We start from the raw sequence: 15,065 nt of genomic DNA on the forward strand, positions 1-15,065 counted from the left end.
GAAAAAAAAAGAAGAAAGAAAGAAAAGAAAACAGTGTTAGCCATTATTCCCTTGTACATAGCAAGGCTAACACATGTAAAGCAATAACTGTTTTCTGTTGCCGTGTTTAGCATGTGTCTCCTGTTGGCTCAGCAAGGCCTTCAGGCCGGTCCCTTGAGCCAGACATTGCTGGCAACTCTTAGCCCCTCGGCCTCAAAACCAAATAGCTTTGAATCATGTAGAGCTGTGATGCTAATTTTCATACTGATGCATTATGGGAATAACTGTATCTGACATACTGTGTCAATGGTACTGTCTCTTTGTGTCCCTTGCTTTTTGTTAGCTGCATTCCTACAGATGGCATTCCATTGAAAATGTTCCCTTCCTACAGAAAACGAGAAGAAGAAAAAAAAAAAAAAATCCATGCACAGCACCAAACCTCTAGGTGCAGAAGGCTGTTAACGGTTGCTGATGATAGTAGGCAAACATTAACATAATAATTAGTGTCTTGTAATTGTTTCATTAAAACCAGTTGTTCCATTTCTCCTCGCGTTTTCCCAGAAGAGAAGCTGAATTTGGATGACAGCCAGTGGGAGGACATCCACGTCGTCACCGGAGCACTGAAGATGTTTTTCCGGGAGCTGTCTGAACCGCTCTTCCCCTACAGTTTCTTTGAGCGGTTTGTGGAGGCAATCAGTAAGTATACCTCAGAAAGGAGCCGGGTGTGGTAGAATTAATAACAATAATGAGATCGATACTGATCATGACGACAGAAAACGGAATATGTGCCCCATGCTCATATCTGCGTCCTTAGGTTTTGTCATTTGGCTGCCTTGTTTTATTTCTCACCCTGCAATATTATCTGAGTTTTAAAACCAAAATTATTCAGACTAAAAAAAAAAAAAAAGATAGAAATCTATTTAAGGCCACCAAATTTAAGCTTTCACAAATGAAAATAGCTTCTTCTGCAATCTGCTTTAAAGGGGTCATCTCTTGTCCTCCCAGCCCGTGCCTTTACATTTTCAGAATTGCACTGTTTGCAGACAAAGAGGTCTTGCAAAGGAACCTAAATATATTAAATATTGTGTTTCATTAAATATGTGTTAAATCATCAGCTGAAATTCCGTCTTCTCTTGGCTCACTCATTTGTTCCCTCACCAGCAGCAGTGAGTATCTACAGTTGGCTTCTGAGCAGTGTGTAATGTTAAATGACAGCAAATTTCTTGTAATGGGTGACAGTACCGGACGATGAGCTACATCCCTCCATGAAGCTTCTTTTTCTGATATGTTATTCTCTCATTCATAATGTACAATCTAAAGTAAAAAATGATATGAATGAATGAGCATATGAGCAAAATCTTTTCCTGCAGGAAAACTTTTGCTGTAGATCCTTAGAAAAACAAATACTCGAATATCACTACATTTAATATCATAGGGGTACATTTACTATAATTGTGACAGCATGGAAAACGACTCCTGGTAAGCAGGCTGATATAAGAAGGAAAGAGAAAGAAAGAAGAAAGAAAGGTAAAATTAAAAAGCTTGCAAGCCTGGCAGGAGCTTAATTAAAGTCCCAATAAGAAAAACCTCCAAGGAAAGAAATGCTCTCCTTAGGAGGTCTGATCGTGGATGCTGTGTATGAAGGGTTCCCAGTAGTGGGAATGAGGAGTTGGGGGCCAGTGCTGGAAAACAACCTTTCAATGGGCACTTTTATTCTGGTTTTCATTGGGAAAACCTCTTTACACTCTTAAAACTTTGTGAAATGATATCGATTGGATGGAGACAAGAGTTTCTCTTTCATTCTCTCATCTAGCCTGCTCACAATTTCAGATTGTCTTGTTGGCTGGCTATTATTTAAAGTAGTAAGATTAGGAGAATCTGGAGTACTTATCCCTTCTGGAGAGCAATGATTTATAGTTCCCAGGTTCTCTAAACCACAACTTAGAAGGAATAATAAAGAAAAAGTGAAGAAGCATGAATCTCATTCAGTGCAGCCTGATGTTCTGTTTTAGCTCACACATGTACAAGTAAAGAAAGAGCAGCATTCTGGGAGGAAATCTGAAAGACTTTTGTACAGATTCCTATCTTAATTGTGTATATTTAGTAATATGTATGTCATAATGTGACCTCTATACTCTTAAGTGGCAATTATCTCATCTGGAAACATATTTACATATCTGCTGAGTGGGGAATAGTGTATAAGATTCTCAAAAATTAAGTTTCCTATCTCCTTTATTTCACATGATTCCAAAGACACTAGCAAGCTATTCCCATAGGCTAAGCATATGGAAAGCAGGCCCTCAGAGCTCATGAGTATGTGTCCTTTGAATCCCCATAAGAAATATGATGATGTCTGGGATATTTTAGACTTAAACCCAAACTGGACATAGTTTCAGCAATACAGGCATGATCAGAACTGAACAGCAAAGATAAAGCAGGCAGCAAGCTCTTAGGGGTGGCTGTAAACAGTTATAAAATAGGTAATTGTCCAAATAAAGAAGAGCATGTTAAATAACATCCTTTTAAAAATTCAAGATGTTGTACACATGCTGGTAGTAGCTCTCCAGGTCATCTGTGTTGAGAAAGCAATCTGAAAATGAAGAGATGGAACATGTCTCATTAAAGTCATACGCTGCAAGCTCAGGGTAATGGTGCTGAGAGGCAGGTCCTTTGGGTGATTGACTCATGAAGCAGAGCACTCCTGATAAAGTTAACACCCTTACAAATGAGGACCTGGTGACAGTGACATAGCTCTCAGTAGGTAGAGTTGCTTGCTACCAAGCCTATAGTCTTGCATTTCATCACTGGAACCCATATGGTGGAAGGAGAGAACTGACTCCCACAATTTGTCATCTGACTTCCACAATACACCATGGCACATTCATGAGGACACACATACACATAAATAAATAAATAAATAAATAAATAAATAAATAAATAAATAAATAAATAAATAAATGTAAAAGCTGTGGTGCAGTTTTTAAAGGAAGTTTAAAAAAAGGAAGAAAGAAAGACAGATAAAAAAGAAAGAGAGAGACAGAAAGGAAGGAAGGAAGAAAGAAAGAAAGGAAGGAAGGAAGGAAGGAAGGAAGAAAGAAAGAAAGAAAGAAAGAAAGAAAGAAAGAAAAGAAAACAAGTCCAAGAGAAATGTCTTACCTCTTCTAATTATATGAATACACAGCTAAACATCACTGTCAGCTGCAGCATAAAATGGGCCCTCAGCACCCAATGCTATTGTCTTGGCCTTGGATTTCTTAGCTTCTACCTACAATTGTGTTGTATACATTTATATTGTTTATAAGGCACTTTTATAGAAGGATAATAAGGACTAAGTTTTTCAGCAATCTTGACTTAACTAACCAAGAATACCAGAATGTCACTGTATGATGTACAGTATGTGGGGACTAAGCCATAGGATAGAATGATTGAGAATATGCTGAAATACTTGACAAATCAGGACACATGAACTTAGCCCCCCAATGGGAGTGGCACTATTAGGAGGTGTGGTCTTGTTAGAGTAGGTATGGTCTTGTTGGAGGAAGTGTGTCACTGTGCAGATAGATTTTGAGGTCTCATATACTCTCAAGATACTACCAAGTGTCTCATACCACTTCCTGTTGCCTATGAGTGAAGATATAAGGACTCTCAGCTCCTGCTCCAGCACTGTATCTGCCTGCACATCACCATGTCACACTAAAATGATAATGGACTAACCCTCTGAAAATATAAGACACCCCAATTAAATGTTTCCCCTTTATAAGGGTTACCATGGTCATGGTGTCTCTTCATAGCAGTAGAAACCTTACAGGGCCTTGAGCATACTAGTTAAGCACTCTATCATTGAGCAATACACCCAGTCCTGTGTTATAAACTTGGGATGAGCTCTAGATTGTAACACTAATTTAAATATCATTCAGGTATAAGGAAGTGGTCACTTTGATCTTCAGTATGGGAGAAGACACACCAGAGAGGGTTCATTTATTACATTTGACATGATTAAGCTTTAAAAAAGCTTCCAGAATTATGTGGACATTCATATGCAGGCATAAAAGAGTCTTGGATTTCATCAGAGCTCATATTGCAATGCTTTGTGAAGCTATAATGGTTACAAGTTTACCAATTCCATGCAGAGTTAACTTTTTTCAAAGAGATGTAAAGCATTTCAGGAAACCCAGAATGTGCTGTGTGTGCTGACTGTGTCTGAGCCCTGTTACTCACAAATCCTTGCCCTGCTGTTCTTTGTGCTCTATGCCATCATAGGATTGACCCAAAGCTGAGCTATTTTATAGGTATTCTGGGCAGCTAGCAGCTGTGGCAGAGAGTGGACAACCACTGGCAGGAAATAGCAGGTAGAGGGGTATGATGGTTACTGCTCTCACTTCTTTAACCAAATGCCTAACAGAAGCCATAAAGGATAAAAGGTAGAAGGTACAGTGCACCACGGTGGAGCAGACTTGGCAGAGTATATATGGTGATGGGGTACACAGCTGAGGCTGGCTACCTGGGTACAAACCAGTAAGCAGAGAGACCTTAAGCTGAAATCAAATCAGATATAAAACCTTCAAGGCCTCCTCCCAGTTTCCTACCCCCACCCCCCAGCTAGGCATTACTTCATCAAAGTCCATAATCTGCCTGTAGTTGGGTACCATGTGTTCAAACATATAACCTTGTGAAGGACATTTTACATTCACAACAAGGAGGGTGGCCACATCCAGCCCACTTAATGGTTTATCCTCACTCTTTGCTGTTACCTACCTCACTGCCTCAGTGGCCTTTCTGCATGCAGCTTTGGTAGACAGGATCACTCCAGTCCCAGCCTCCACCTTGTGATTCAGACCCTTCTGTCTGCCCTTCTACTTTGGAGGAGCCAGGGGCTTCCTGGCAGGATGAATTTCTGATTTTCCTTACTCATATTTTAGCTCTTTCATCTTTTGGATAAGTAGTTCTTTGCATTAAATTAATTTTGTGTTAGCAGAAATGTTTAAAATGCTTTCTACTGTTTGGTTAGGCATGGACAAAACACCATTCCCACCAATGCCACAGTTCATGTTGTCATAACATTATTTCCATTTTCTCTTTTACTACTACTAAATCCAGTTTAGGAAGACTTAACATTTTTATTTGGCCCCTAGCTGAGAGATGTGTTTTCATGGAAAAATCCCAAAGCAAATAGACCAATGGAATTTTACATCTGACTGGAATGCTTTGCATGGTAGGAAGAATGCTATTTCTAGTGGAAACAATAGACCTGACTGCTTGCACTATTTGAGTTATTTTATTTCTCATTATATGTTTGAAATTCATCATTGGATATTCCAAGAGGAGAAAACAGAAAATGATTTTTAAAAGAGTTTCGTTTGGACCAATTTAATACAGTTTCTTTCTACAAGAAACTGCAAATGCTATGCTGGTCCCCTGTCTCATTCACCAGGACAACAAGAGTCTTAGATTTGGTTTTATATTTTGGAATCTAAATGACCCAACTATTGATATGAAATTCTGCACCTCAGGTCAGTATAATTGAATTAGCAGCACATTTCTTTTCACAAGGATTTAACCCACTGTCAGCAAAGACTTGATGTCCTGGCAATAGCATGTGCTGAAGGCATGATTAGTCCTGTAACTGTGTATCTGTTAGACAAATGGTGCTATACAGTTCTAGGGTAAGTGGTGTCATCTTGTGTTAGAGGCTGGGGGCCCTTCTGGATCGTTACAGTAGACTTAAATATGCTGCTATTTATAATTACTCCCGTATTTTTAAATCTGATAGATACAAATCCAAAAGAAAACAGACAATATATAATCTCTTTTCTGTATTAGTGTCTTTATTTTCTTAGTAATCTTGCAAAAGTAAGTGAGAGGAGAGAAATGTATTGGCGTTTTATGTGCTTTCGCTTAATCCTCAGAATAACAGCAGAGCTAGTGATGGAGTAGAGAGATCATATGGAAATTAATTTCAAGCTCATAAAGGTTCTATGAAAACTAAATAAACTAACATTTTTTCTTACAATATGGGTAGTAGGTGCTCTATATGTGATTTTTTATTTCTTTTTTTATTGATTAAAATTTTATATAATATATTTTAATCATTTCCTCTCCCCCAGATCCTCTCCACCTCCCTCCCCATCAACTTCTTAAATTTGCACCCCCCTCTCTCTCTGACACACACACACACACACACACACACACACACACACACACACACACAGAAAATCAAAACAAATTTAAAATAAATGAATTCCTAGGGGAATCCTGAGTTCATATAACTCAAAAATTTGACTTCACATTCTACTCCAAACTCTAAAACCTGTGTACTAACTTATTTTTTCACACTAATTTGAGGGGTAGCAAACTAGCTGTTGACAAATGGATGTGTATTACATTAGTCTCTGCAAAATCTGTGTGCCATAAAACATTCTTTACAACATTAATTCTTTCTTTTGAAAGGGGATTTTAGCATTACCTGGGTGTCAAGCACTGGGGCAGGGCAGAAGCAGGGGTCAGAATCGGAAGAGTTTGAAGCCAGCCTGATCTACACAATAAGATCCAGGACACTAAGGGCTGCACGATGAGACTCTGTTTCAAATATTAAGTGAATTTAAAATTAAGTCAGGGGTCAGAAATGTTGAGTATTGGAATTTTAAGTTAGATATAAAAATAGAACTTCACAAGAATAAGCAGTGTTTCAATATTTATTACATGGCATCAAAAGTATCAATATTTAAATCATCTTCTCTGGGTATATTTTTAAAACTTCATTCTCTTATTTCTACGATCAATTTCTGGTCCATTCATATTTAGAATTCATTTAAACACATAAAATGTGTTTTATTTCATCTGAGCACTATTTCAAGTTTAATTTTATTAACATTCTCTTTTCTGTGTTTTTGTGTATGTTATATTATAACACACACACACACACACACACACACACACACACACACACATACACACACAAACACACAAAAGAAAATTATAAAGCTCTAAAGAATAGTTTAGTTTGGTGACGCTACCAAAGTCTTGTTCATGAGAGGAAACCTTATCCATGTTAGTAGATGTTTAATCACTTTTAATGTTTTAATGTTTTTTTCTAAGTTTGTTATTATATTTCTAATACATCAACCATTGATAATAATATTCTAATATATCAACCATTGTTAATATATCCTTTACTGTGTAATATAAAATTTTAACTCATTCCACTTTATGCTCATTAAATTCAAATTTAAATAGTAAGCTGAAAGCATATTTATTGCTTCACTAACATTGAGCAATATCTGATAATTTCATTTATAAGGTCGGTACATTCTTTATCTCTCACCTTTCACAGGAACAATGGCGCATTGACTCCTTTAAGTTTTATATGCTGCTGTAAGCCCAGTGATTTGTTCAATTAGGAAAATAATAAGCAATATTTACACTGCTACAGTGCCAGAAACATTGTTGACTGCCTTTCATGGTGGCTACGCAAAGGTGTCTTTGGCATTCTCTTTCACAACTCAGGCTCTTCTCAAGGAAAATTCTTCAGTTGATGAAATACAATACACATTGTTACTCTTCAAAAATTTCTTAAGTGCTTTGTCATATTTTACTCCCTTTGTCTAAAATAATAATTTTGTTAGGTAGAATTTTAATTTTTTTCTTGGCATTTGTAATTACTTTTCTTTTTCATCACTCTTTATTTTTAATGCCCCCACTTCTTCCTTCCCCCTCTCTCTCCCTCACTTCTTTCCTTCCTTGTGCATATGTGGGAGCTTATATAGATGGCAAATGTATAGAGTTCAGAGGACAACTTCTGGGGCCATTCCTCAGGTACTTGCACTCTTTGTTTGAAACATAGTCCCTCCTTGGGCATAGAATTTTTCCTTGTCATTGTGCTATCTCCATGATTACAGATAAACACCAGGCCTAGTTTTTTAAATGGATTCTAGGAATCAGAATACCACTCTTCATGTTTGTGTGGCAAGGATTTTACTCACAAAGGTCTTTTCCCAGTTCCCTCATTGTTTAAAATGATGTCCTCTAGTCTCATTTCTATAGATAAAGAGCCTCTTATCATCACCATTCATACCAGAATGGCTGCTTTTAGTATTTCTGTAGGTGCTCATCTGGAGACTGCTTCTGCTCCAGTTAAATCTACTGTTTTCTGCCTTACATTAATTCTAGTTTCTTGTTTCTGCCATAACCTACTTTTTCAAACACAGAAGTTTAAGATTATACTAATATATCATCTTAATGTCCAATAGGACAAAGGTCTAACCTAGGTCCCACTGGACTAAGATCAAAGTGTTGGCAATGTTGCATTCCTTTCTGAAGACTCCAAGAGAAATACATCTTTATGCCTTCTCCAGCTTCAAGAGACCATTTTTGGTATAGTGTCCCCTTCTCCCACCTATCCATCTAACAATGGCTGATGGAGTATCACAGTACCTCACACCGACACCTTCCACACTAGTCCGCTGTAACATGCCTCTGCTTCCATCTTCCACTTCTGAGGGTACTCATGATTAGATGGAGCTCACCTGGACAAGTCTTAATCATATCTCTGCAAATTTCCCTTGGCTTAATAAGATAACATATTCACAGGCCCCCAAAATTAAGAGATAGATGTAATTTAAGGGTCACTTTTTTTCCATGTACTGTAACATATTTTCCCTTAGTTTGCAAAAGTAACTCCCACTACACTTTTAAGTCCAAAATGCTGACACAACTCATTAATCCATGTACTTTATCTGCCTTATCACAAATCAAAATAACCATCAGAATTGAGATAGACATAAAACTATATAATTATCAGTAAATGAGAGGGGTCATCTCATGCATTTACCTAAAGAATATACTACTAATACTTGTGAGGTTGGACTACATCAAATCTCACTTACAAAAGGACTGGTCATTCCAATTGGTGGCCATCTTTATCTCAGATCTTTCACACTTACATGATAGCATATTGAGTTTTCAATAATGAATTTAATGGATTCTACCTTTTCATAGTTGCCATTTGCATATAAAATTAATAACTTTTTCCCCACTTATTCTCCATCATGAAAATAAAATGAATGCTAACCTCTTAATCAAATAAGAGTGCTTTTAGAATCCCTATATTTGGGAAGCTGAGGCAGTAGGGTGACAAGTTTGAGGCTATCTTGAACTACAAAGTAAGTCTTTGATAAAATATATTAAAAAGTAACAACAATAAGCAAGCTTATGGTCCTGTATCATTCCTTTTGTCTCATCTTTCAATTCTCTAAATAAATCCTATGTATACACATATAAGGTATATAAATATGTATGTTTATTATGTCATTTGATATATTGCTTTCACTTTGTATGTGAATATGTACATACATATGTACATATGTATGTGTGTGTGTATATTTATGGCAGTTAGCTGTACAGCAATAAAATGAGCTAGAAATGATGTTACATTGAGTTCAGGCCTCAAAGTAAAAACAGCCCTCACTTGAGCATTCAACCACAGTTACCCTGAAGCCTAGATTTTGTAAACATTAACTACTTAATCAATTAAAATAAACTGTAAGAAATGGCACCCATAAGATTGAATAGTGTTAAAAATTCAGCCAATCAGACACCAAAAGTAGAGTGTTCCCATGTGTATTCCTTAAATAAAACTCATACACCTATGTCTATGTCAATACCACCATCCTTAAATAAAAATGATTTAAGATGTTGCCCCATGGCCAAAAGTACCTATTATATGTTTCCATGGCTTTGCCATGGATGGTCACCATGCCATTTTGCTGATAAAGTGTATTTTGAATAGGTAATTGGGGAGAAAAACCAGTCAAGTATATTTGCAAATATTTTCTTTTCTTGACTTTATCTTGCCCTTTGGTCAAGCTATTTCTAATGCATCATCAACTTTGTGATTACATTCCTTGGGAGAAAAGAAGCAGAGCTTGGAGAACAGTTGGCTAATGTGGTAGCTAGACAAATGATGATATAACAAAGTGCTTTAAAACCAGAGAAAGTAAAAGAAAGTTCTAAAGATTCACTGTAAAGAAATCAAAGACATAAAAATAATACAGTATAAAAATATTCTTGATCAACAGACTTTCAAGAAAGTTTTACATTAAGTAAAAATAAATTTTACTGATGCCTCTAAAATTTTTCTCTGAAAGCAAATATTCTCACAGGCTTTAGGGATTTTATTTTTTTTATTTTTTTATCTGTGTGTGTTTGTGTGTGTGTGTGTGTGTGTGTGTGTGTGTGTGTGTGTGTGTGTGTGCGCGCACATGCTTGTGTGTAAGCACAGTGGAAAATTTATGGCTGATGCCTAGCCTGTCTCTTAACTCATCCTAATTATATTCATAATTAAATTGTAAAAATTATAGTTGACTAGAGCCAAATGGCTTGTACAGGTGTCTCTTTGTAGGAATGGTTTAGTACTCAATAATAAACAACTGGATTTCCATATACTTAATTTGGCTTAATGAAAGTCCTTTATAAGTAAAACTGGAAGGTGATTCAGATTTAAAATCAGACCTTGACTCAAAAATTGAGCAGTAATACGTCAACTCCATTGGAAAGTCTAATGCTAGTCTTGCTTTTCCTTAAAACCTTTACTTATTTGTATACATCAATGTCCTTGAGGTCACTTTTCAAAGCAATGATTGTTTCAAGCTGAGCAATCAACTAGGCAACCTTCAGAGTCTGGATTCTAAGCACCCCTGCCTTACTGCATAGACATGCTACCAAAAATGCTCACCAAAGTGCAAAAATTCTTCTTAGTACTCAGTGGAAAAGAGTTAACTTGACCAATTCCTCTAATGATGTACTTGGGTGGCTGGGTTTCACTGCCTCAATAGACCATGAAGAAATTGAAGTTTTGTGGCCTTTTGTTCCATCCTGCTTTATTTCACATGCTTCAGCTCACACTGGATTATGGCCACCACATGGAACTTCCACAACCTTCCACCCACCACCAGCAACTCTGAGTGTCACCCCATCACCAGAAGAGCCTCCCTTACTTGTCCAGTAACTTTTCCTCAACCCATCCATTACAAAAATAAACAAATTACTGTAACTGGATTCATTTCATTTTGAGGAAAAGCTAAAATCCTTGTAAGAGATTCAAAGCCCTCTATTATCTGGTTACACATAAGCTCTCTGACTTCATTTTTCCACCCCATGATAGCCCTTTGAGCCAATGGCTTTGCTTCAAATGTTCAAGGCACATTGAATGTGGCTCATTCCCTGTATCACTGTTCAGATGTTTCCTTTCAGCCAAATCTTCTAATGCCTTTCCTGCATCACTCATTGTACTACTATTCAAATTATGACTCTACAATTTACTTCCTTTAAAACTTTGGACAAAATCTTCTCTCTCTGGGCTATAAAAAAATGATGGAAAAATGATACTTCCCTACTGAGTTTATCAAATAATTTTGTGAAATGTTAATTGTACTAACTCACTTTTACAGTTTCTGGCACACACTGTTCAGTAAATGTTAGCTAATGTTATTATGTCAACCAATTGACATACTACAATTTAGATAGTAGGATCTTGGGAGATTTTCCTGTCCATATTTATTCATCTCTCTTCCGGTACAACTATCTCAAGTGATGCATGTGAATATCTTCATTCTGCTTTAATATTTTGTTTCTACAATTCACATAGCACAAGACATATATAAGACAATTTTATAAGATATTTTCTTGTTCAAAACCCAGTGAACACCAGTTTCTTTATCTCATGACATGTTTTATTCTGAAGAACGATTGGACAGATAATCAAAAGTGTGTCTTTTTATGGAAGAGCTCACAACTTTTTCTAATTTGTAGGCTATCCCAGCTTCTCTTGATTAATGCTATCTTGCTTCTCTTACATGTTAGCAAGCCCATAGTATTCACTGTGGTACCAAAAGTGACAACTCCAGTGTAATTCATCTGCTTTCCTGTGTGTGTGTGTGTGTGTGTGTGTGTGTGTGTGTGTGTGTGTGTGTGTGTGTCCTGGTGATTTTAGCTCATGAATGTCATAAACCCTCTGGTAGGTAGAAAGTGGCAGGTTTAGAGTACGGTAGAGGAGGCTGTATAATAGCCTATGAAAATGTTGTGACAGTATAGATTCTGTTCAAAGTTTAAAATGTTCAAAGGTTTTCCAACTAAACCATATTCAACAAATAATCCTTCCTCACACAGGAACAGATGCACATAGGTACATGCATACTCTCATTCACCAAATCTGAGATTTTCACTTGTCACATATATATTCTATCTTCTCAAAAGGAGACTTTAAAGGAAATTTTTCCTCAAATAAAACACTTCCATATTTGTGGTGGTATTGTGTTCCCCAAAACATTGTGCACCCTAATAAATTTATCTGGGGTCAGAGAACAGACAGCCACAGATACAGAGGCTTGAAAATGGTAGCACTCACGCCTTTAATCTAGCATTTCAGAGACAGAAATCCCTCTGAATCTCTGTGAGTTCAAGGCCACATTGGAAACAGCCAGGCATGGTGACACACACCTTTAATCCCAAGAAGTGAGCCTTTAATCCCAGGGAGTGATGGCAAAAACAGAAACATATATAAGACATAAAGACCAGAAACTAGAAGCTTTTGGCTGGTTAAGCATTCAGGCTTTGGAGCAGCAGTTCAGCTGAGATTCATTCTGGATGAGGACACAGAGGCTTCCAGTCTGAGGAAACAGGATCAGCTGAGGAACTGGCGAGGTGAGGTAGCTGTGGCTTGTTCTGCTTCTCTGATCTTTCAGCAATCACCCCAATAACTGGCTTAGGTTTGATTTTATTAATAAGAACTTTTTAAGATTCCTGCTACACATATTAACTTCACATGTGCTATTTTCAAACTTTTTATGGTGTGACAACTGTGTCTCTGTCCTCTTCCTTGCTGATACTAGGATATAAGCTGTGACTGTTAATCTTAATTGTCAACTCGATAATTTTGCTGTGAGTTTTACTAAGCATACTTTAGATTGTGTCTGTTATACTGTTTCCAGAGAACAGTATATCACACAAGCTCAGACTTAATCAATAGTTTAATCCATAGATAGATTCCAAATCTGAATAAAGAATTGAGAGATGGTGGTCTAGCTAGAATAAGTCACTGAAGGCATTTGAATGGCATACTTTGTCTCTGACCTTTCCTGTGCTTCCTGGCTGCTGAGAAGTAAGCAGCTCTGCTTCACTAAACCCTGTTATCATGATACTACTACATGAAAGGTCCAGAAATAATGGAGCCAATGACCATGGACTGAAATGACCTTGGGATAAGGCTTTCCTCTTTGAGCTCCTTCTCACAGCAACAAAATGCCTACTAACACCTACATTTGTTTTTCCAAGCACTTATCCTTACTCTAATCCTCTGCATTTCTATCAATAGATGGATTTTTTAAAAAGATTTTCTTGATGTACCTTGAGTTTCCCGAAGTGTGACATTTGTTCATTGGGCTCATGCCTCACTGTTCTGCAGAGTTAAACTCTAGATATGATAGTTGCTGAAGTACTATCCATTTCCTGGGAGAGTTTTGCTTATGTTGGTGTAACTGATCATAGCCATGTGGTTTAGAATAGAACATTTTTCCCCAAGGATTTATGCAGACATTTCCACCTATGCTTTGGGAAACAGAAGCATGGAAAACAAATACACTGTGGTTGAAAACTAGTCTCAGTACTTGTTAAAGAGGAGAAAAAGTAATATTCAGAAAGATGAAATTACACACACACAAACACACACACACACACACACACACACACACACACAAAATATTCATGAACTACAAAAATTACATGATATCTGTGAGAATTTTTTCTTTCCCTAATTGTAATTTTCTGTGTAAATGTGCAATCCCCCCTCCCTTTTTCTACCATCTCATTTTCTGCAACACCTTTATTTTTCAAAAATGCAATTCTCAAAGGTCAAACGCCCAAGGCCCGAGCTCATGATTGCTGTCTAACCAGACAATCAGCTCTTGGCCCCTTGTTATTTTCCTTCTCACCTTGAGTGTCCAGCATGTGTGAGGTTCACCCTTTTAGATCTCAGTTCCATTCCTCTGCCAAGTAACGGATGGGCAGACATAATTAGTGCCATCTGTCCTGCTTGTTGCAGGTGGAGACTATCTACCCAACAGATGAAAGCATGATCTTTTGAGTTTCTTCTTAAGACCTTTGACTCCCAGCACAATGGTAAGATTATTCTTTGACATTGTGTATATTATTCTCTGAATTCCCAGTGGCACCTATGAGGAATCCATTTTCTCACTGAAATATTCACTGGGATTTTCTATCCCTTTGTGTTGCATTGTGAATGTATTTCCAGAAAAGTCAGAGAAATGTGAGGAAATGTGATATCAGACCCAGAAAGACCTCAGAAATTGCTGTGTGTGGTGTTGTGTCTGATGCTCAGGACTTCTGAGATCTGGTTCCCTCAACAGACATAGGAAAATATGAGCTAAGCAAAAAAGCAAGAGCAAAGAGAAAGGGAGAACAACTAGAACCTGACTAGAAGCACAACATTGCTCGACATCAGGCCCCCAGCAGCATCTTGCTCCAAAAGACCTCTAGAATTATAGCCTAAGAACAACTGCTCCATCTTCTCATTTTCCCTCTGCTATTTCAGTAATGTCCCCCAAAGCAGTGTTTCAAGATTTTTCATCACCAAAATCACACTCCTCCATGTCTGACCTTCCAAAGTTTGGAATTTGTCTTAGCTGGAGATTCCATAAGAATCTGTGGCTTATAAAACAGAAATTTACTTCTCACAGACCTGGTTTTTGAAAGTCCAAAATCAGGCAAAATTTGACCCCATCATGGTTGAATTCTGATACAGACCTTAGCCTGCAATACTCTTGAGCCATCTAAACCTGGCTTCTTTCTTTCTTTTTTTTTAAATTATATTTGTGTTTTAATTTTACACGAGCCATGAGTTCCCCTGTCCTCCCCCTTCCCGTCCCCGCTCCCACACTTTCATATGTTGAACCACCCTTGCATCCCTGGGATGAAGCCTACTTGATCATGGTGGGTAATTGTTTTGATGTGTTCTTGGAGTCTATTTACCAGAATTTTGTTGAGTATTTTTGCATCAATGTTCATGAGGGAGATCG

General features: G+C 37.4%; 1 protein-coding gene across 2 annotated transcripts in view; it reads left to right on the forward strand.

Annotated features, from left to right (window-relative positions):
• Arhgap15 (Rho GTPase activating protein 15) overlaps positions 1 to 15,065 on the forward strand; it is a 606,350-nt gene that overhangs the window by 456,518 nt on the left and 134,767 nt on the right. For both annotated transcript variants that reach the window (XM_036185140.1, XM_036185141.1), the window contains exon 12: positions 541 to 675. In XM_036185140.1, coding sequence (XP_036041033.1) covers positions 541 to 675 — 135 coding nt within the window. The remainder of the gene's footprint in view (positions 1 to 540; positions 676 to 15,065) is intronic.

The sequence above is a fragment of the Onychomys torridus genome, chromosome 4 (genome assembly GCF_903995425.1).
Source record: "Onychomys torridus chromosome 4, mOncTor1.1, whole genome shotgun sequence".
Lineage (NCBI taxonomy): Eukaryota > Metazoa > Chordata > Mammalia > Rodentia > Cricetidae > Onychomys > Onychomys torridus.